At 41.8% G+C, this 22,896-nt stretch overlaps 1 protein-coding gene and 1 long non-coding RNA gene across 3 annotated transcripts; one reads left to right on the top strand and one right to left on the bottom strand.

The window, feature by feature from the left end:
- Positions 1-1,044: 1,044 nt before the first annotated feature.
- LOC140846620 (uncharacterized) lies at positions 1,045-5,352 on the bottom strand. The gene is made up of 3 exons (XR_012125930.1): positions 5,219-5,352; positions 3,604-3,715; positions 1,045-1,281 (listed from the first exon to the last, which is right to left on the bottom strand). It is a non-coding gene; the product is annotated as an uncharacterized lncRNA (long non-coding RNA).
- PSMD9 (proteasome 26S subunit, non-ATPase 9) lies at positions 5,204-22,844 on the top strand. Of its 2 annotated transcripts, XM_017649346.3 has the most exons (6): positions 5,227-5,484; positions 9,925-10,027; positions 13,879-14,090; positions 15,686-15,787; positions 22,228-22,316; positions 22,624-22,844. In XM_017649346.3, the coding sequence occupies exons 1-6, from the start codon at positions 5,347-5,349 to the stop codon at positions 22,649-22,651; spliced, it is 672 nt and encodes a 223-aa protein (XP_017504835.1). In that variant the 5' UTR covers positions 5,227-5,346; the 3' UTR covers positions 22,652-22,844. The 2 variants fall into 2 exon arrangements, with proteins under 2 accessions (XP_017504836.1, XP_017504835.1); XM_017649347.3 differs by lacking the exons at positions 9,925-10,027; positions 13,879-14,090 and having other exon boundaries at positions 5,204-5,484.
- Positions 22,845-22,896: the final 52 nt, after the last annotated feature.

Below are 22,896 nucleotides of genomic sequence, written 5' to 3'. Positions count from 1 at the left end.
TCAAATCTCTCTAGTGAGGACATTTGTAACATTAAGAGTTTGTAGTTTGTCATTCCGCTTGCTTGTAACCTTGCCTAGTCTGAAGTACCCGTTTAGTGGTATGTCTGCACTGCTCTCTCTGATCTCATTAAAGTGTTGTTCTTTGTATTGAGAAAAAAAAAAAATGCTCCAGGAGCCAGGAAAGGGACAGAGAAGAGAGAAGAGCTGGGTGGGATGGTGGGGTTGCAGGCTTATGCTTTGTCAATAGGTCAATGATTACTCAGCTTCAGCAGAGGTTACCTGTGGGGACGTGAGTCTCACTTGGCCAGATTTTAGTCAAAAGAAGCTGGAAATCTGAATTTTCATGTGAAATCCATCAATTAAAAAATAGTATTGATTTTAATTCCATTTATATGAAATATCCAGAATAGACAGAGCATAGATTGGTGGGTGCCAGGGCTGGGGGAGGGAGGGATGGCAGGTGACTGCTAGTGGGTACAGATACTGTTTAGGGGGTGATGAATGTTTGGAACCAAGTAGAGGTGGTGGTTACACAACATGGTGAATGTAACACATGCCATTGAATTATTCACTTCAAAAACAGTTAACTTTATGTCTCTCATGTGACATATAAACATGTGACTCTCCTCTTAATAAAATAAATTCTATTGGTTCCTAAGTTTTCCTTATGATTTTTGTGGAATATTTGATTTGGGAAATAGTGTTTTTATTGAAGATTAATATACATAGAAAAGTGCGAAAAGTATATACCTCTCTGAATTTTCACAAACTGAACACACCTGTTTAACCAGCTCAAACGTGTTTTATTTTATTCTTTTTTTTTTGGTATTATTAATGTACAATTACATGAGCAACATTATGGTTACTAGACACCCCCCATCATCAAGTCCCCACCACATACCCCATTACAGTCACTGTCCATCAGCGTAGTAAGATGCTATAGAATCATTACTTGTCTTCTCTGTGTTGTACTGCCTTCCCCGTGATGCCTCCCCTACATTATGTGTGCTAATCGTAATGCCCCCTTTTCCCCCTTATCCCTCCCTTCCCACCCATCCTCCCCAGTCCCTTTCTCTTTGGTAACTGTTAGTCCATTCTTGGGTTCTGTGAGTCTGCTGCTGTTTTGTTCCTTCAGTTTTTTCTTTGTACTTATACTCCACAGATGAGTGAAATCATTTGGTACTTGTCTTTCTCTGACTGACTTATTTCACTGAGCATAATACCCTCTAGCTCTATCCATGTTGTTGCATATTTTCTTCTTTATAACAGAATACAAGTTAACTTAGGGGAAGAAAAAGAAAAAATACACAAAATTAAAATTTTTTTAAAAAAAGGAAAAAGAATATACAGAAAACCCACCTATTATTCTTCAACTCTAGACAATCATCATGGACTATTTGAGCATATCCACCCAGACTGCCTTCTAAAAATGTATAAATATATAGATATGATACTTGTAACAATTTTTTTCATATGCTTTGTAAACACTTTCAGTGCTAATAAATACCTATGTTTGTCATATGTGTATGTATATTTCATTGAAAGGCTGTATCATAATTACGTTAACCAATCCTAGAACCAAACAAAACCTTACTAGTAGAAACAGCATCTACCATGATCAATCTTGCTTGAACGTACACTTCCATGCTCTTTAATAATTATTTTCTTTGTCAAATTACTCTGAATTCATATTAGTAAGCAACTTATTTTTTTCAATTGCTTTCTCCCCTACTCCATACTCTGTGCAGGTACTAAATATTAACAATCTCATATGTACAATCCCCCATCTTTCTCCATTCTCATGCAATCATATATAGGCATAGTACATGGGGAGTTTGCTTTGTTGTATAAAAATAGTATCATACACTATGTAGGTCTCTGTTTATGTTTTAATTTAAATATTCTCAGATGTTTAAATATTGGCAACTGTGCTGGATGCTCTGTCCACTCCTCCAGGTCTCTCCCTTCCCTGCCCTACTCTATGCCCCAAGCCCCTTTGGCCCCAGCCAACAAGAGGCACTGGCAGGAGGTGAGAGGAGGGAGAAGAGGGTGGGGTATTTACTCCCCAGCTCCCTCTCTGCCAGATGTTTAGCAGCAGTTGTGTTTCACTCCTGCTGGGAGACAACACCCTCTCTTCCAAAACCTCCCCTTGCTCCTTTACCAGGTGGTAACTGACCCCCATGGTTGCCAGTCCCAGCTGATTTCATCATCTCTTATTTGCTTCTTTAAGCTTGTCATGACTCTGCAAATAGCCCTTCCATTAAACACCGTTTAAATATCCTCTGTGTGCCAACTGTTCTGTGATGGGGCCCTGAGTTGATTCAACAACTAACTGAAAATTCTTAAAAACTTAGTGAACCAATTCACACAAGCCTGACGCCAGTTTGGACCCTGGAGTCCAGCCTCTTGGTTTATGGATGCAGGAGCTGAGGGTAAATGCTTTGCCAGTTTGCCTGACTTCCAGGCCAGGTAGGAGGGAAATACAGGATATTTGCTGAGTCCTGAAGGCAGGCGGGAAGAATCATGACCACTACATCTTCTTAGGGTAACTCTAGCGTCCTGGCTTTATTTCCAATTTTCGCATTTCTTGGCCTCTATCTCATTCTGAATTGAAAATAAGCAAGACATGGATGTTTGGAAGAGGCAAACAATGTAAGTTCTCCCAGATCTTGGCAGCTTTTTAAAACAAAGGCTTTGCTGGCTGTTGGTAGTCACAGCAGGTAAGATGAATCAGAACCGAGCAAAGACTGTGTTCACAGTCTGTTCTCTTAGAATCTGCAGTTTACCACTCTGTCAAACATATGAAGATAAATAAGCCTCTGTCTATATCCTCTAAGAGTCCTTGGAGTGTCGGACACACAGATAAACATGCATTTATGATATAACGTGGAAAGTGCAGTGAACAGCCCAGCTTTGGGTCAGGTCAAAGAATGATTCTTAGAGGAGGTAATGTTTGAGCTGGGTCTCGGAGGAGCTGGAATCAACTTGGCCTAAGGGGTGTTGTGCAGACAGGATGAGCAGGAGCTAAGACGCAGTGCTGAGAGACTGAGCAATAAATATGCCAGAAACTGCTAGAGCTCAGGATGGTTGGAACAGATGTTGTTGGGAAGTGTGTGTGTGTGGGGGGGTCAAAGGCAAGCGGGGATCAGAGGGTCCTGAAAACCAAGAGAGGGGCACTGGAAAGACGTTGAAAGCCTTTAATCGGCAGTGACAATTCTGCTCTTTGGGCAGGTTATTCTGGCTGCTGAGTGAAGAATGGACAAAAGGAGTAACCCAAAGCTGAGGCCGGGCCAGAGGCTGCTGCAGTCTGGAAAAAGACTTGGGGGTGCAGTGTGCGAGCAGTGGAAGAGGTGAGGGATGGATCTGAGAGCTCTGGAGGACAAGATCTGGGTTTATCATGATAAAGACAATGATATTGACAAAAACCTTATATAGGGACTTAAACAATAGCTCTTCTTCAAATGAGTGGGAATCTTTCCACTTGTGGGAAATTGCTTGGGTGGGAATCTTCTCCCTGCTCTTTTTATTCAGAAAAATTTTAAACCTTAGAAGAGTTACAAGATAGTTTCCATGAACATCCATGTGCCCTTCACTTATATTTACCTGTTGTTATATTTGCTTCTCTCTCTTCCTCTCTGTATGTATAGCTCTTTTCCTGAACCACTTGCAAGTTAGTGGCGGAAATTTGATAGTGTATCTCCAAATTCTTCATCTCCTTTGAAAAAAAGGTACTCTTACATAACCACAATGCCATTATTTTATTGAGGAAATTTAACATTGATACAACACTATAAGATAAAGTCCATATTAAAAATTTCACCAATTGTTCCAATAATGTCTTTTCCAGCTGATTTTTATTTAAAAAAATTAATATCCAGTCAAGGTTTGTGCACTGCATTGAGTTGTGTCTCTCTTTTTGTGTGTGTGTGTGTGTGGGTCAATGTTAGAAATGTTTATTTAAAAAAGATCATTAAAATATAGGAAGTCTAATGTAATCAGTTCTACTTTCTGTATAACATTTTTACTTTGAAATAATTTCAAATTAACAGAAATGTTGCAAAGATAGCATAAAGAGTGTTCTTATGATTTGGAGAGAGTCACCAATTGTTTACATTTTGCTACATTTACCTTATCATTCTGTCTACAAATATAAATTCCTATTTTTTTCAGAACCACTTGAAACTAAGTTGCTTCTCTTGCCCCTTAACTGTTGTCTCTTTGGTCTTTAATCTAGGTGATTGCCTAGCTATTTTGTGTATATTTCACAACACTGACTTTTGGAAGAGTTCAGGCCAGTTGTTTTGAAGAATGTCCCTCAATTTGGATTTGTGTGTGTTTCTGTTTTCCACAATTACAGTCAGGGAAAACATCTTTGAATACTACCTGGTGATGATGTGTCCTTTCCAGAAAATATCAGGGGCCATATGTTGAGATGTTAAGTTTCATTGGTTAAGCTGAGTTGAAATTCTGGCAGCTTATTTTGCTAGCTGGGCAGTTTGGTTATTGAGATGGTTTTCTCAGCTGTCAAGGGCAATAATAATCCTGGTTTCACAAGGTTGTTGAATTGATATGTGTAAGGCACTTAAGACAGTGTCTGGTACATTGTAAGTATTTGATAAGTAATAATAATACAAATTTTTATTATAGTTATCACTGCTGTTCTTACCAAAATTTATAGAGGCCTTCACGTGTGAGAGGCACTGAGCCCTGCGCTCAATTCTTTACCCCTCCAGCACCCAGAACGATGACTGGCACAGAAGAATTATTCAATAAATATTTATTGACAAAATGACAGCTCAGTGAGATAGATTGCTATAAAAATCGCACCATTTTACAGATGAGGAAACAGGTTAAGAGCAGTGAAGTAATTTACTGAAAGTGTGTACATTGCAGTAAGTGGCAAGAACCCCATTTGAACCCAAACTTGTAGGGTTTATAAAACGCAAGAAAGGAATCTGAATGTTTCTGGTAGATGTGTAGAATTGAATTGCAGAGCCTCGCACATTGCTGCTATCATACGGTAGGCACTCAAATGTTTGTTGAATGAATGATGAAAGAAAAAGTCAGCTAGGAAGAGGTTTTCCTATTTCGCTAGGGACAGCGCTTATAGGGGACCCGGAAACCATCCCTCCGCAAACTGCCCTTCGCCGGTTACCAGAGGACCGCGGGTTCCAACAGGGTGTGGCTTCCGGCGACCCCGCCCATCGCCAAAACGCACCTTTCGCTTCTCCGCGCGCTCGCGGTTGGCTGTGGTGTTTTGGCCCACGCGTGGCACCGTAGCCTCAGTTTTCTGTGGCGTCCGCAGCCGGGAAACCCGACGTCCAGGGTCTCGCGAGGCGGTCGGTGATGTCCGAGGAGCAAGCGAGGCCGAACGGAGGCTCGCCGCAGGCCGTCGCGGTGACTGTCAGGGACGTCCAGGAACTGATACGGCGCAAGGATGAGATTGAGGCGCAGATCAAGGCCAATTATGACGTGCTGGAGAGCGTGAGTGTGGGCTCGGGACTCCCGGCTGGCGTGAGGGGAGCTGCGAGGCCTTCTGACCCGGTCTCCCGACTCGGGAGGACCGCGAGGCCGTGGCGGCCTCCTCTTACGCTCCCAGCTGTGCCTCGTTCCCTCCCCGGGAGGCCTACAGAGTGGCATTTGTGATCTCTGGCGGCCGCAGGCAAATGACGTTAACTGCTAAGGACAATTAGTCGTGCTGTTACAGCAAGCGCTTCATGAGCCCTTACCGTGTGCTGGGCGCTGTTTTAAGTGCATTGCTTTAGTTAACTCACTTAATCCTCGCAGCAGGCCTTTGAGGTGAATTCTATTATTTCCCCAATTTTAGGGATGAGAAAACAGGCATTACTTAAATTTGCCTGAAGTCACACAGCTAATAAATTTGCAGAGTCAGGGTAATAAATCACCATTAGCAGTCCTTGTACATTTACAAGATGTCTTGTCCCTTGCTAACCACTTTATGTCAGAGCATCTTAAACTTCAATGTATATGCAAATCACTTGGGGATCTTGTTAAAATTCAGGTTCTGATTGGGGGACGGGGCGCGCAGAAGCAGAGCTGCATTTCTAGCAAATTCCCAGCGATATTGATGCTATTGGTCTAAGGACCGGACTTGAGGGACAGCTCATTATCATCATATCATTATCATATAAGCAGGAAACTGAGGCCCAGAGTGAGGCAAACTCTTGCCTAGAGTCATATCGCTAGAAAGTGGCAGTGGTGAGGCTAGTTCTCAGGTCTGTCTGGCTCCAAAACTTACGCAGTTTTTCTTTTGCCACTGAGTAAAACCACAAATCAATTTTAAGAGGAAGAGAAAATTATTTATATCTTGTATAATGCAGGTGGAATGCATTTAGGTGATGGAAATCAGATGAAGTGTATATGGAGTTCAGGGTACAATTTTCCTGGGTGCTGATTATGTGCCTGAAGGTTGTTGGTTTATGTGTCTGCTTTATCATGAAATCCACACAACTATCCTGTGGAGATATTATGTTACCCTGAAGCTCCGAAAGGGGAAGTCACTTGCTTAAAGTCACAAAGAGGAATTCAGATCTTAAGCCTGTTGAATCTAGAATCTGTACTTTCAGCATTATGTTAGCAGTTTCTCAAACTTTAGTTACCTTCTACCACAAGCAGGCTGCTATATCCATATACTTCCTGTACTGTTGTTTCCTTGATATTTGTAAGTTAGCCCACTTTTTTACTTAAGTAAAATTTTTAAAATTTTGGTAACATTAATGTACAATTACATGAGCAACGTTATGGTTACTAGATTCCCCCCATTATCAACTCCCCACCACATACCCCATTACAGTCATTGTCCATCAGCGTAGTAAGATGCTACAGAATCACTACTTGTCTTCTCTGCGCTGTACTGCCTTCCCCGTGTCCCACCCCACCTACATTATGTGTGCTAATCGTAATGCCCCTTTTTCCCCCTTATCCCTCCCTTCCCACCAATCCTCCTCAGTCCCTTTCCCTTTGGTAACTGTTAGTCCATTCTTGGGTTCTGTGAGTCTGCTGCTCTTTTGTTTCTTCAGTTTTTTCTTTGTTCTTATACTCCACATATGAGTGAAATCATTTGATACTTGTCTTTTTGTGCCTGGTTATTGCACTGAGCATAAATACTCCATCCATGTTGTTGTAAATGGTAGGATTTGTTTTCTTCTTATGGCTGAATAATATTCCATATACTTAAGTAAATTTATTTTGAAAGGAAATTTTATAACTCTAAGGCCCATGAAAAAATGAGAATCTATTCCCTTTAAATATAAGGTAAAAAGGCATATTGAGTGTTACAATATATTTATTGCTCTTAGCTGGTTAGTATTGCTTGCTGAAGGCTTTGAACTTGAAGTCCTGGTCTAGGTCGTTTTTAAAAACAAGAGGAGAACTAAAACTATAAATCTCTTAGAATAAAGCATAGGACTAAAACTTTGTGACCTTGGATTAGGCAAAGCCTTCTTAGATATGATGCCAAAAGCACAAGCCAGAAAAGAAAAAGTAAACTGGGTTTCATTAAATGTAAAATTTGTGTTTCAAAGGATGCACTGAAGAAAGTGAAAAGACAACTCACAGAATGGGAGAAAATATTTTCAGATCATTATCTAACAAGGGATCCAGAAAACACGAAGCACTCTTCCAACTCAGTGCTAAAAAAGACAAACGATTTGATTAAAAAATGGGCCAAAGACCTTAACAGACACCGAAGAAGATACACAGATGGCAAATAAGCATATGGAAAGGTGCTCCATATCATATGTCATCAGGGAAATGCAAATCAAAACAACCTGAGATACTGCTGCATCCCTGTTAGAATGGCCAATATCTAGAACAAGCGCTAGCAAGGATGTGGAGCAACAGGAACTCTCATTTGGTGCTGGTGAGAACGTAAGATGGTACAGCTACTTTGGAAGACAGGTGGGCAGTTTCTTACAAAACTAAATGTACTCTTATTATCCAGCAGTCACACTCCATGGTATTTACCCAAAGGACCTAAAAACATGTCCACATGAAATCCTGCATGATGTTAATAGCGTCTTTTTTCATAATTGCCAAAACTTGGAAGTGATCAAGCTGTCTTTAAGTAGGTGAATAGATAAATTGTGGTCCATCCAGACAGTGGAATATTACTCAGTGCTAAAAAGAAATGAGCTAGCAAGCCATGAGAAGACGTGGAGGAAACTTAATGCACATTACTAAGGGAAAGAAACCAGTCTGAAAAGACTTCATTTGTATGATTGCAACTATATGACATTCTGGAAAAGGCAAAGCTATAAAGACTAAAAAGATCAGTGGTTCCCAGGGATTGAGGGTAGTGGGAAGGATGAATAAGCAGAGCACAGGGAACTTTTAGGGCAGGGAAATACCCTGTATGGTACTATAATGATGGATATGTATCATTATACACTTAGCCAAGTCCATAGAATGTAAAACACCAAGAATGAACCCTAAGGTAAACTATGGATTTTTAGTTAATGACAGGAAACAGTAGGTGCAACCCAGGGGCTTCCAGAGAGAAAGCAAAGTGAATGGGATCCCTCCTCCTGGTACATGTGTACACTGAGCAGCTTGTCTCTCTGCTGACTAATAACTACAGCCGTCATTTGTTTTATGTGTATTAGTTTCCTGGGGCTATCACAAATTGCCACAGCTTTGGTGGCTTAAAACAACAAAATTTTTTCTCAACAGTTGTGGAGGCTGGAAGTCTGAAGTCAAGGTGTCAGCAGGGCTGGTTCCTTTGGGGCTCTGAGGAGAGTCTGTTTCATGCCTCACTCCCAGCTTCTGTTGGCAGCTGGCCACCCTTGGCTTGTAGTTGTATAATTCCAATCTCCCCTCTGTCTTCACAGGGTTGCCTTCTCTGTGTGTGTCCAAATGTCCTTCTCTTTTCTTTTACACCCATCATTGGATTTAGATTCCACCCTAAATCCAACATGATTTTATCTCAAGCGCTTTAACTTAATTATACCTGCAAAGATCCTTTGTCCAAATAGGATTGTATTTTGCAGGTTCTAGGGGTGAGGACTTGGGCTATCTTTTCACCCCATGTGAATGTGCCTGGCACGTGCTAAGCACTCAACTCATTAATTCTCCCAACAGGTGGGAAGGGAGGTTGAGTGCTATTATTCCCATTTTATAATTGGGAAAGCTGAGGCTTAGAAGTGAAGGTCTTAATCAAGGGAACCCAGGTTGTACATGGCAGAACTGAGTTTCAAATCAAAGTATGACTGTAAAGTCCCTGCCCTGTGTCATATGACACATTTTATTGCTTTTGTGCACCATGCTCTGACTTATGTAGAAAAAGACTTTAAAATGTTAAAACAAATGTATTATCTTGAATAACGAATTTATTTCCATAGTCAAAGTTCAAAGTCTACAAAAGGAGATGAAATGAAAAGCCTCCCTCCCTCCCATTCCCCAGCCATCCCATTCCTCTCCCTGGAGACAACCAGTGATACCAGCATATCCTTCCCAAGGAAATCCCTTTCAGATCTTTTTTATTTTCAGAAGAACTAAAGGCCTGCCACAGCTGGGAGCTCTTTGGAGTTTTCACTCCCCAGCAGCTTCCAAGGGTGCCAGCCAGGTGTCAGCTGCTGTAGGAAGGAAAGTTTAGAGGAGTTGAGGAGGCTGGCCTTGGGGAAGATGCTCAAAAGAGTCTAGTTTTATCTGCACTGTTTTAACTTCAAAAGAGGAGAATGGATTTCTGCAATACCTGTTTTATTAAAATTAATTTAAAAATAGTGCCCATCCCAGAGGGTGGTTGTGAGCAGATGTGGGTAAAGTGCCAGGCCTGTACTAAGTGATCTATAAAGGGCAGCTTTCCTTACTGTCACCTTTATTATGGTTACAAAGGAAAACAGTCTGGGGAGAGGCCCTGAGGACTTGATACCTGTGAAATCTTGTTAACCATTTTCTTCCCTATAGCAAAAAGGCATTGGGATGAATGAGCCGCTGGTGGACTGTGAGGGCTACCCCAGGTCAGACGTGGACCTGTACCAAGTCCGAACCGCAAGGCACAACATCATCTGTGAGTGGTCCTTGCAGGGCACATTGCCCCACCTTGACACCGGGGGTGTTTAGGGCCCACAAATGAAATCACCAGTGTTCCACATTGCCTGCTTCCTTCCCTCTGCTTGATGATTGCCTCATTGTTCCTATTGAGGGACTGGGAATAAGTTAGACTCTAGAGTTCTATATTTGTGGTTTTATGTTTCATTGAAAAAAATTTTTTTTATTAAGGTATTATTGATATACACTCTTAATGAAGGTTTCACATGAAAAAACAATGTGGTTACTACATTTACCGATATTATCAAGTCCCCACCCATACCCCAATGCAGTCACTGTCCATCAGTGTAGTAAGCTGCCACAGATCCACTGTGTGCCTTCTCTGTGCTACACTGTTCTCTGCGTGATCCCCCACACCACGTGTACTAAACATAATACCCCTCAGTCCCCTTCTCCCTCCCTCCCCACCCACCCTCCCACACCCCTCCCCTTTGGTAACCACTAGTTCCTTCTTGGAGTCTGCTGCCATTTTGTTCCTTCAGTTTTGCTTCATTGTTATACTCCACAAATGAGGGAAATCATTTGGCACTTGTCTTTCTTCGCCTGGCTTATTTCACTGAGCATAATGTCCTGTAGCTCCATCTATGTTGTTGCAAATGGTAGGATTTGTTTCTTTCTTAATGGCTGAACAGTATTCCATTGTGTATATGTACCACATCTTTATCCATTCATCTACTGATGGACACTTAGGTTGCTTCCATATCTTGGCTATTGTAAAAAGTGCTGCAATAAACATAGGGGTGCATATGTCTTTTTGAGTCTGAGAAGTTGTATCCTTTGGGTAAATTCCAAGGAGTGAGATTCCTGGGTCAAATAGTATTCCTATTTTTAGTTTTTTGAGGAACCTCCATATTGCTTTCCACAGTGGTTGAACTAGCTTACAATCCCACTAGCAGTGTAGGAGGGCTCCCCTTTCTCTGCATCTTTGCCAGCATTTGTTGTTCTTAGTCTTTTCTATGCTGGCCATCCTTACTGGTGTGAGGTGATATCTCATTGTGGTTTTAATTTGCATTTCCCTGATGATTAGTGATGTGGAGCATCTTTTCATGTGTCTGTTGGTCATCTAAATTTCTTTGGAGAACTGTCTCCGTATCCTCTGCCCATTTTGTAATTGGGTTATTTGCCTTTTGGGTGTTGAGGCATGTAAGTTCTTTATATATTTTGGATGTTAACTCCTTGTTGGATATGTCATTTACACATATATTCTCCCATACTCTAGGATACCTTTTTGTTCTGTTGATGGTGTCCTCTGCTGTACAGAAACTTTTTAGGTTGATGTAGTCCCATGAGTTCATTTTTGCTTTTGTTTCCTTTGCTCAAGGAGATGCATTCAGGAAGAAGTTGCTCATGCTTATATTCAGAAGATTTTTGCCTATGTTGTCTTCTAAGAGTTTTATGGTTTTATGACTTACATTCAGGTGTTTGATCCATTTCAAGTTTACTTTTGTGTATGGGGTTAAACAATAATCCAGTTTCATTCTCTTGCATGTAGCTGTCCAGTTTTTCATTTTGTTTTTAAGAACTTTGTGGAAACTTTTTTGAAGTAACAGTGGAAGCCCAAGTCAAATATTGCTTACAATCCTAATCAATTAAGAATAGGAAATACATTCAATACATTCAGCTGTTAATGATCATGACCTAAATATGGTCATGAAAATGTAAAAGAATTTAGTCTATCAGGAAAGACACTTCAAGTAGGCAGTGTGGTGCTAGTCATCAGAAACCCAGTCTCTGCCATCTATAGGACATTCTGTCTTCAGGGTCACCATGTCCATGTGCCAGGCAGAAAGAAAGGGAAGGAAGGATGTGGGAAGGGTAAATGGTCCTGTGCCAGCTAGCACCCCACCTTCTATGTATCTGTCCTTCATGTCCCACCCCACTACTACCCTGCTTGGTCAATTTCTGCTTTCCCCTCCTAGACAAATCTGAGAATAAGCCCCAAATTTCCCTCCAGTCTGATCATAACATGGTTTTGCCCTGCAAGAAACATTGGGGAGCATACTCTATTGTGGGCATGTCACTATCTAAATAAAATCCTTTACTTACTTATAATCAAGCAACAGGAGAGATTAGGTTTTTTGGTAAGAGTACTAGTATTCTGTTTGTGCTATAACAAGTTACCACAGACTTAGTGGCTTAAAATGTCACAGATTTACTATCTTATAGCTCTGGAGGTGAGATGTGCAAATGGGTCTCATGGGGCTGAGATTAAGTTGTTGTCAAGGCTCTGTTCCTTCCAGAGGCTCCAGGGAAGAACCCATTTCCTTATCTTTTCCAGTTTCCAGAGGCACCCACCCTCCTTGGCCTGTGGCCCCTTCCATCTTCTGAGCCTGCAGTTGCATCTTTCAATCCCTGATTCTGTCATCACATCTTTCTCTTGCTCTCTGCCTCCCTCTCTCACTTACAAAGACCCTTGTGGTTATCCTGAGCCCACCATCTGGATAATCCAGGATCATCTCCCCATCTCAGGGTCCTGAGCTTAGTCAAGTCTGCAAAGCCCCTGTTAGCCTGAAAAGTGACAAGGATCAGGATGGGAACTTCTGTGGGGGCCATTATTCACCCTGCTCCAGAACGGCAACCAGCACTGGCTTCCACAGTCATATCAGAAGGGAATTTATCATCCACATTTTTCACTTAATGACCTCTGTTTTACCTGTTTGAATCTTGACTCCATCTGCAGTGTGTGTTGGTGTAAGGTCATGCTTCTCTAGGGGGCAGGGGGTGCAAGTAACCCCAGGGGTGTGATACAGCCTAAGATGCCAAAGGCTCCTTGGAGCCATAGTATAATTATAGAATAGTCCCTTTGAATACCAGTTTTCCTTGGAAATTTTTGGAAAAGAAGCATGCCTTTTTTTTTTCCTAAGAGGCAAAGGGAAGGCCACCTTTTATTAGTTTTTAGGAGGAATTTGGAGAGGGTTGTTTTAAAGCAAAGGTCCTTGGAGGGGAACCAGACGTACAAGTGGTGGTTTCTCACTGGCTGTGAAGCTGGTCAGTATGTCACTGCTGGGGTACAGGAGGATCTTCCTTCTATTTTTTTTTTCTTTTTTGAAGCAGAAGATGAAATTCCTATGTGAAAAGTGTCCTCCGTCATCAAAATAATTCCTTTCTGCCTTCTTCCTGCTGGTCATTCAGGTTGCAATGAGTGGTCCTTGCCTGAGAACTCTTCCTTCAGGGTTTTCCAATTCAAATGAGGGGTCCTTTGTTTATTTTCACAACCTCTAGACTTTAAAGGACGTACATTTAGTTTGCATGGGAACAAGTTGGAAAGATCATTGCCTGTGGTTGCTTTAAGCAGTTCAGCAGAAGCCAGAATAGTTTAATATTTTTAGAAGCATGCCATTTTTAATTTTTAAAAAATAGGAAAATACAGAGTAGGGCAAAACCATGTTAAGATGATCAGACTGGAGGGAAACTTGGGGCTTTTGGCTAAACTTTAAGACTCCCCAGGTATATAGCCCTCTTTCCTCTGCAGTTAGGAGGATTCAGGGGGAAACCAAAGCGGTAGCCTGCAGGGAGAGAGAGCACTGACATCGCTGATCTCCTAGACTAGCAAGGTCAGGTTACCTGACTGGGTAAGCCCTTGTTGCAATCATCAGATGTCATTGTAGTTACTTGTTCTGTTGCTGCTTTTCTTGCTAGAGTGTAAGCTTCATGAGGGTAGCCCTTCTGTCTTGTTCTTAGATTTGTCCTTGGCCTCTAGCCCAATGTCTGGCATGTGATAAGTGCTTGTTATATATGAAGTAAATGAATGTGGGACTCTTGTGTCCTCAGCTGTCTTGCTTGGCCCCTGATACAGTGTTATCCCCCCAGGCTTGCAGAACGATCACAAGGCAGTAATGAAGCAGGTGGAGGAGGCCCTGCACCAGTTGCACGCTCGTGACAAGGAGAAGCAGGCCCGGGACATGGCAGAGGCCCATGAGGAGGCCATGAGCCGCAGCCTGGGTCAGAGTGAGGGTCTCAGCCCCCCTCAGGCCTTTGCCAGAGTGAATAGCATCAGCCCCGGCTCCCCTGCCAGTGTCGCGGTAAGCTGGGACCTGGCCACCTAAAGCTGTACCCAGAGGTGCTGTGGATCAGGTAGCCATGGACTGGGCCTGGGGCACTGTGGAGAGATGGACCCACTCCCTCCATGCTGCAACTTGACTCCACTTAGTTGTTCAGCAAAAACTGACTGAGGCCATTGGGGGCAGCATCTCAGAGAGGAGTCAGCCTGGCTGCCACTGGGGAGACCTGGGACACAAGATTGAAGGTGATAAATGTCCCAGGAGAGGGAAGGAGGATCTCCTGGGGCTTATTTTAGCTGGCACTGAATCATGGACCTGAGAATGACAATAGCTTCCATTTACTGAGCCCTTGCTCGACACCAAGCATCCTGCCAAGTGAGTCATGTTTTTTTACCAGGTATATTTAAACATTTTTTAAACAGTTTTATTGAGATATAATATACATGCAATAAAATTTACACATTAAATCATACAATTCCATGGCTTTTACTATATTCACAGAACTGTGCATCTATCACCACAGCTAATTTTACAGCATTTTCATTATCCTAAAAAGAAACCCCACCCTCCAATTCCCACTCCCTGGCAACTGTCAGTTTGCTTTCTGTTTCTATGGATTTACCTATTCTGGGCATTTCATAAGAATGGAATCCTACACCATGTGGCCCTTTATGACTGGCTTCTTCCACTTAGTATCATGTTTTCAAGGTTCTTCCATGTTGGAGCATTTATCTATTCCATTCTTTTTTATGGCTGAGTCACATTCCATTGTATGGATAGGCCACATTCTGTTTATGCATTCATTAGTTAACAGACATTTGGTTTTTAGCTGTTATGAATAATGCTACTATGAACATCATGTATGAGTTTTTAGGTGGACGTATGTTATTTCTCACAGCCACCTCTCGGTTAAGTACTGATCTTACCCCATTTCACCCATGAGAAAAAGCCTCAGAGACCTGAAGAGGCTTATACCAGGGCACATAACTCCAAAGCTGTGGAACTGGGTCCTGAATCCAAGTCCTGCCAATCATCTTTAATGATTACAAGGCAGATACAGCTCTGTTTTATTCTGCAGCATCTCATACAATGCTATAGTCAGCCCATGACAAATATCTGTTGAAGGGCTGAATGAGTTGTGATCTGTGTTCTTTGAATGAAAGGGTCATCATGCTAGTCCTGGGTCAGCCATGTGCCTGTGGCTGCTTGTTTGGGAGCTTCCAGGGCAATCTGCTCTAAGTTCTGACCCCTAAACAAAATGGGTCCAGATTGGCCTGCCTCCTTACCTCTGAACCTGGGTCAGGATCCTGGAGAGCAGCATTTGGCTTTTCCCCACATTCCTTAAGTTCTCTACAACTGCCAGCTTTCATCAGATGTCAGCCAGACCTGGCCCTCTTTTACTAGGTCTGCACTAGAGGGAAACCCCAGGAGGAAGTGGCCCAGTTACCCAGCGCACCTTCCTATGGGAGGTATCTAATCCCTGACCTCTTACTTTAGTACTTGCCATTCTGCCCTGTGAAGAACAAGCTCTTGATCTTGATGTTAAATTGGGTGGGGAAGGGTAAAGAACACCAGACCACATTAACCTCTAGCCTGGCTTTCTCTTCTCCCTTTAGGGTCTACAAGTGGATGATGAGATCGTGGAGTTTGGCTCTGTGAACACCCAGAACTTCCAGTCTCTGCATAACATTGGCAGTGTGGTGCAGCACAGTGAGGGGGTGAGTTGGGTGTCATGTGACATCTAGTCAGTAACCCAAGAGTTGTCGGGGGCTGGACTGTTTTGGGACCTATGCTGCCTTCAGAGTGCTGCTCCTCAGGCCCAGGGCCTTTGCCCTTGCTGTTCCTCTGCCTTGAATGGTTTTTCTCATTTCCCTTCCTCATCATGTATAAATGACTCCTTCTCAGTTGGGCCTTACCAGCCACCCTCAAGTTACCCTTCCCTCCTTACTATCCTTGTTTTGTTTTCATTTAACAGTGTTTCTTGGAGAGCTTTCCATTTGACACGTACCTTCCTGTCTTTCACTGTTGCCTTGTACTCCATTGGATGAGTGTGCTCCAGTTTGTCCATCCACTGCCTTATCAGTGGGCATTTCCGTTATTCCCAGTTTTATGCCAGCACAAACAGTTGTATATATTTGCTCACAACTGTGCACCCATGTGGGCTCTTCTTGAGGTAGCTACCAAAAAGCAGAATTATAGGCTGTAAGTGTGTGCACACTTAAAGTTTATTTATTTTATTTTTTATTAAGGTATGATTGATATACACTCTTATGGAGGTTTCACATGAAAAAACAATGTGATTACTACATTTACCCATATTATCAAGTCCTCACCCATACCCCAATGCAGTCACTGTCCATCCGTGCAGCAAGATGCTACTGCACACTTAAAGTTTTAATAAGTTTTAATAAGTTTTACTAATTTGCATGTGAGTATCATATCAATAGTACACTGGTTTTACTTACCTTTTAACACTTTTGCTAAAGTGGCATCTTATTTTAATTTGTGTTTTCCTGTTTACCAGTAAGTTTGGATATCTCTTTTTATATATTCATGAATGTTCATATTTTCATTTCTGTGAATTGCCTGTTTATTCTTTTTCCCGTTTTTGTCTTTTAGTATTTGTCCTTCTCAAAAATTGATTTGAAGGAATTTTTTATATGTTCTAGATATTAAACATATGCCTGTTTATATGTTGTACTTTTTTTTTTTTTTGGTTATCTCTTCAACTTTGTTAATAGTGACTGATTACTTGAAAGATTTTTAAAAAATTCAGTTAGATATACATTTTGTTGAATTTAGTGATATTACAGGGTTCTTTTCCTGCCAAAACCATACCTGAGAATTTAAAGAAACATGCATAGTAGCACAGTACTGTTCAAGCAATAGTACCGTGTATTAGAACTTGCTTGATTTGTGTGCATTTTGACAATTTTGGTTTTTAAAAATATAGTGAAAGTCACAATTCAAAATCGGCTGCATTCTTCCAGTTTCTGGCATGGTGTGCCATCAAATAACCTTTCCATGTAGTCATCACAGTTCATTTCTCAGTAATATAGCCTCAACAAAAGTGGTTGTTTTTTTGGCCAAGATCCATACTTTATAGGAGAAATAATGGGGCTCAAAATTGACAGAAATTATTTACTAAAGTTTTTAGCTCTCAAACAGAATGTTTCGTTTAATCAACAGTTCTTGGTTTGTCTTGTTGCCACTCAACTCCTGCCTGGCCAAGCTGCTCATCATGTGTAACTCATCAGAAGGCAGGCAGTGGACTGAAACACAGCTGGCTGGTGCCTGTGCCCCCTGCTAGAAGTCAGTTTGACACCTTCATCAAGTCTGTACTTAAATGGAAGTTTGAAAGTTTGGTTTTGTCAAATTCATCAGTTTTGGTTTTATAGCTTTTGTATTTTATATCTGCTTAAAGAAGTTCTTACAGTACTTTTGTTTTTAGTTTTTCTTTTCTCCATCTGGAATTTATCTTTTACTATTTTTTACAATAGTTTTTTATTTTTTTAAGTTTTTTGGTAGCATTAATTTTACAACAGTTTTATTGAAGTATAATTTGCATACCATACAGGTTCCCCATTTAAAGTGCATAATTCCGTGTTTTTTTAGTATATTCATAGGCTTGTGGAACCATCACCACAATTAACTTCAGAACATTCTCATCACTCCCAAAAGAAACCTCGTACTCATTAGCAGTTTCTCCCCATTCTCCCCATACCCACCAACCACTGGCAGGACACTTTCTGTCTCTCTGGATTTGCTTATTCTGGACATTTCATGTAAATGGGAGCAGACACTATGTGGTATTTTGGGACTACTTTCACGTAGCATAATGTTCTCAAGGTTCATCTGTGTTGTAGCATGTGTCAATGTTTCATTCCTTCTTAGGGCCAAATAATCACCCATTATATACATATGCCACATTTTATTTATGTATTCATCAGTTGATGAATATTTGTGTTTGCACTTTTTGGCTATTGTGAATAATATTTCTAGGAACATTTGTATATAAACTTGTGTAGACATTTGTTTTCATTTCTCTTGAGTATATGCCTCATCTGGAATTAAATTTTGTGAATGGTATGAGATAGGGTACCATTTAGTGGGTAGTTAATACTTTATCTACTTGTTTATATTGCCACCTCTGTTATATACCTAATTCCTGTATGTGACATTCTTTTTTTCTTTTTTTTTAAAATTATGGTATCATTGATGTATATCAACAATCTTATAAAGGTTTCATATGAGCAACATTGTGGTTTCAACATTCACCCATATTATCAAGTCTTCCCACCCACCAGTCCATTGCAGTCACTGTCCATCAGCGTAGTAAGATGCTATAGAGTCCCTTGTCTTCTCCATGCTATACTGCCTTCTCTGTGAGTACCTATATTGTGAGTGCTAATTATAGTACACCTTAATCCCCTTCTCCCTCCTTCCCCTCCCCCCCTCCCCAACCCTTTCCCTTTGGTAACTGCCAGTCTCTTCTGGGAGTAAGCCAGTATTGCTATATACTTTCCTCTTAGAACTGCTTTTGCTGCATTCCACAGGCTTTGGCTGTTGAGTTATTGTTTTCTCTCTGTGCCTCAGCTTCTTTGTTTTCCTGTTCTCTAATTTCTATTTCATTTACCATCTCCTCTACCTCATCTAATCTACTTTTAAATCCGTCATATGTTTCATTTCAGATACAGTATTTTTCAAAGTTTCTGTCTCTTTCTTGAAGTCCTCCCTGAGTTCTTGAATATTTTTTTCATAGCGCCATGAGCATGTTAATGTTTTTTATTTTGAAATCTTTATCAGGTAGATTGGTGATTTCAGTTTCACTTAGCCCTCTTTCTGGCATCTTTTCCTGTAATTTTGTTTGGACAAAATTATTTTGCCTTTTCATTTTTTAGTGATTCCTATGGAATTACAACTTTGTGTAGTTGGTGCCCTCTAGTGCCCAGAAGCTCTACTTTCTGAAGCTGCCAAGCACCTGTAGCAATGGCAGGGGTCACGGGCATGCGGAATTGGTGCCTGCCTGGAAGAAAGAGCTCTTTCCTGCCTTCCCGGCTGTCTTGCCTGCCTCCACTACCAGGTCCAGTGGGCCAAGCATGCAGGAAGGAGTCTCTGTGCTATGCCCCAGTAGCTGCCATAGGCAAGGCCGCCCTGGCTGGCCTGGCACAATGGTGGGGGCAGCAGGTATGTGGGACTGGTGCCTGCTGGGAGGAAGGAGCAGCAGGCTGCATATTGCAGTGGTAGGCCTTGCCAGCCAGGGGGATGGAGCATCTGAAGCTCCTGAGATTTCCCAACCTGCTGGGCTGAGTGTGCCGGGATGATTTTGTCCATCTGCCCTTTCTCCTGAGCAGCAAGCTCTGTGTAAGTTTTGTCACTTTAGTGCCCCTCTTGCTGTTCGGAAATCTTTCAAAGTGCCCGCCTTTATTTTGTCCCCAGGGGGAGGGGATGCTGATTGTGCATATGTGCGTATCTGTTCTCTATAAGCAGCTGTAATCTCAGTCTCTTTGAGTATTCCACCTGTATTTGCTTTCCAACCCCACTAATCTCCAGAGCACCATGTTATGTGGGTTTGTGCCCCTGGAGCAGATCTCCAGGGCTGGGTGTTTAGCAGTCCTGGGCTGCTTCTTCCTCCCTGCTCCGTTTATCTTCCTCCCGCCTGGGGGCTGGGGTGGGGGGAGGGCTTGGGTTCTGCTGGATCATGGCTTTGCTACTTTACCCTTTTTTGTGAGGTTTTCTCTTTTCTGTTCCATAGTCTTTGAGCCACTCTTTCAGGATTAGTTGTATTTGCTGTGTTTTCATGTTATATGTGGTTTTGGGAGGAGGTTCTGCTTCACTTCTCACGCTGCCATCTTTTTCCCCAGTCCTCTGACATTCTTTATTCTGTTTCATTAGTCTGTTTGTTCTGAACCCTTCTGGAGTTCCCTGGAACAAATCCATTTGTTCTGTATCAGCTTCCCTTTATCCTTTTGCCACGGAGGGTATATTAGTTGTTTATTGATAAGTGAAAAAATCACCCTAAAACATAACAGCTTAAAACAGCAAACATTTATTATCTCTCACAGTTTCTGAAGATTGGCATCAAGGATGTTTTAGCTTAGGATGGATGGTTCTGGCATAGGGTCTTTCATGAGGTTGCAGTCACCTGAAGGCTTGACTGAGGTTAGAAAATCTGCTTCCAAGATGCCTCTCTCACATGGCTGTTGGCAGGAGGCTTCAGTTCCTCCTCATGAAGGCCTCTCCATCATGCTGCTTGGGTGCCCTCTCAGCATGGCAGCTGCTCCCATTGTGAGCGATCCAGGAGAGAGCCAAGGGGAGCAGTGGGCTTCCTTGACCCAGTCCCTAAGGTAGCATTCAAAGGGAGGGGAATTAGCCTTTACCTATTGAAGGAAAGAATATCAAAGAATTTATGGGCATATTCTAAAACCATCACACAGGGTTTCTGTTTTCTCTACTAGGTCAGTGACTACTTGTGTAGATTCTCTAAGCATTTTCATTTTGTTGCCATCTCTCATCTTTGCAGTCCCCTTTCCCGTTTTGTTATTTGTCCTTGTGGTGGTGGTATACCTTTGTAATCCCTTTACTGTTCCATCGTCATTTTAGTGAAGTTTCTGGAGGTGGTACAGATTCACTGTGTTTACCCAAAGTCTCTCTTTTTCCCTCCTTTTCCCTCCATCTTTTCTAGCTGTTATGGCTCATTCATGTCTCTTATGTACCTTAATGTACATACTTTCAAACTTTGCAGTTGTCTGGGCTCACTGTTACTCATTTATTTTGGAAATATGTTTCTTTTCTCCTGGATGAGGTAATACATGCACCTGGTAAAGACAGAAGAATCAAAGAACATGTAATGGGAAGTCTCCCTCTATTCCATATCCAGTGCTATCCTCCAGAGGTAGCCACTTTTCCATCTGTGTGTCCACCTAGAGATAGTCTGTTCATACACCAGCATATAGAGCTACTGGTTGTGTTTATTAAGGTGTAGTTTTCCTACAGTAAAATTCACCCTTTTCGGTGTACAGTACTGTGAATTTTGACAAATGTTTATAGTCAGATAACTGCCACTGTATTGTAGATACAGGGGCAGTTCCATTGTCTCTCCAAAATGGCCTCCTATCCTTTTGTGGTTGACCCTCCCCCTAACCACACCCCAGATAACCGCTGATCTGCACTTTGTCTCTATAGTTTTACCTTTTCCAGATTGTCATGTAAATGGAACCTCCCAGTGCATACTGCCTTGTAAGTCTGGCTCCTTTCCCCCAGCATCTAACATCTGAGAGTCTTCCATGTTGTTGAGTGAATCTGGGGCTCACTTCTTTCTATGTTCATCCATGCTCCACTGTGCTGTGAACTCCGTTCATTGTTGAGTTGTAAGAGTTTTTAAAATATATTCTGGATATTAATCCCTTGTCAGACATATGATTTGAAATATTTTCTCCCATTCCATGGGTTGCTTTTTCAGTCTGTTGTAGTGTCCTTTGATGTAAGTTCTTAATTTGATGCATCTTGACTTTAATCTATAATTTTCCTTGGTGTGTATTCTACCTACTTCTTAAAATTAAAGTAATTTACATATATGTGGTAAAAAAAATTAATGGCACAGAAAGATATAAAAGTAAATGCCATCATCTTCTCTTACTCAAAACTACTTGTGCTTTTCTCTGGAAGTAACCACTGTTAACGGTTTTGTTGTGTATCTTCCAGAAAACTTTGTATGCATAAAGCAATACATGTCCTTTTAGAACATATATTCAGATGGGTTTGTACTTTGCTGGTTTTGTTTTTACTAAAAATGCTTCATTCACGATACTATATTTGAACAATACCTTATGGAGTGGTATTTTGGTTTTTCAGTTTTTGAATTTATAAACAATACTGAAGTGAACGCTTCATTCATATATCATTTTGTACTTTTGAAAAATGTGTTTTGTATGCGGCTTTAAAAAATTTTTTTGTCGGGGGAGACCTGTTTCTCCAGGAAGGTGGTACTGATTTGCGGCCCCACTGGCTGCCTTAAGGTGCTACTTCCCCAACATTCTCACCAACTGCAGGATTTTGCTTAATATAAGCATCCTTACCTATCTGATGTGCACAAATCAGCATCTTAGCATTTTAGCCTGAATCTCTTTGAACTAAAATGGGCTTATTTTCCTTTCAGAAGCCCCTGAATGTGACAGTGATCCGAAGAGGGGAGAAACACCAGCTTAGACTTGTCCCAACCAGCTGGGCGGGCAGAGGACTGCTGGGGTAAAGTATCACTCACACTGTAGTGTCAATTGGGTGTTTTTTACACAGGAAGCTGCAGGAAGAGGTGGGGTTCTTGTGAAATGATGGGAATCCCCAGACAGCCTGTACAAACTTGTGGTAAATACTTGTGGCAGAATGAGATGCAGGTATGGAGGTGGACGGAGCCCTGGTCTCTCTGGTTGTTGCATTAACTGGGCAGTTGCTTTAAAATAACAAGAATATAGTTGAAAGCTGAGGAGGGCTCACCTCAGATCTTCCTGAATGGAGCCAGCAAACTTATGTCATTCCTTTCCTTCTTGTCTTCCAGCTGCAACATTATTCCTTTGCAAAGATGACTGTCCCTGGGCAACATAAGAGGAAAGCATCTTCCCTTGGCCCGGACTTGGGTCTAGTGGAGATTTCCTCCTTCTATTCTCTCCTTGAAGTAAAAGGATCTGGAAGAGGCTGGAAGCCTGAGCATCTAGGTGGTGGAAGTGCTGTGGTCTCCCAGTGTACTTAGTTGGGATTAAAGCATTGATAAAAACTTGATTTGTGCTTAGCATCTTTTGCAAATTAGGCCATGGCATTAAATGGGAACCCT

This window comes from Manis javanica, chromosome 15 (assembly GCF_040802235.1).
Source record: "Manis javanica isolate MJ-LG chromosome 15, MJ_LKY, whole genome shotgun sequence".
Taxonomy (NCBI): Eukaryota; Metazoa; Chordata; class Mammalia; order Pholidota; family Manidae; genus Manis; species Manis javanica.
The sequence above is the reverse complement of the archived record's forward strand: the minus strand, read 5'-3'. Positions and strand labels throughout refer to the sequence as shown.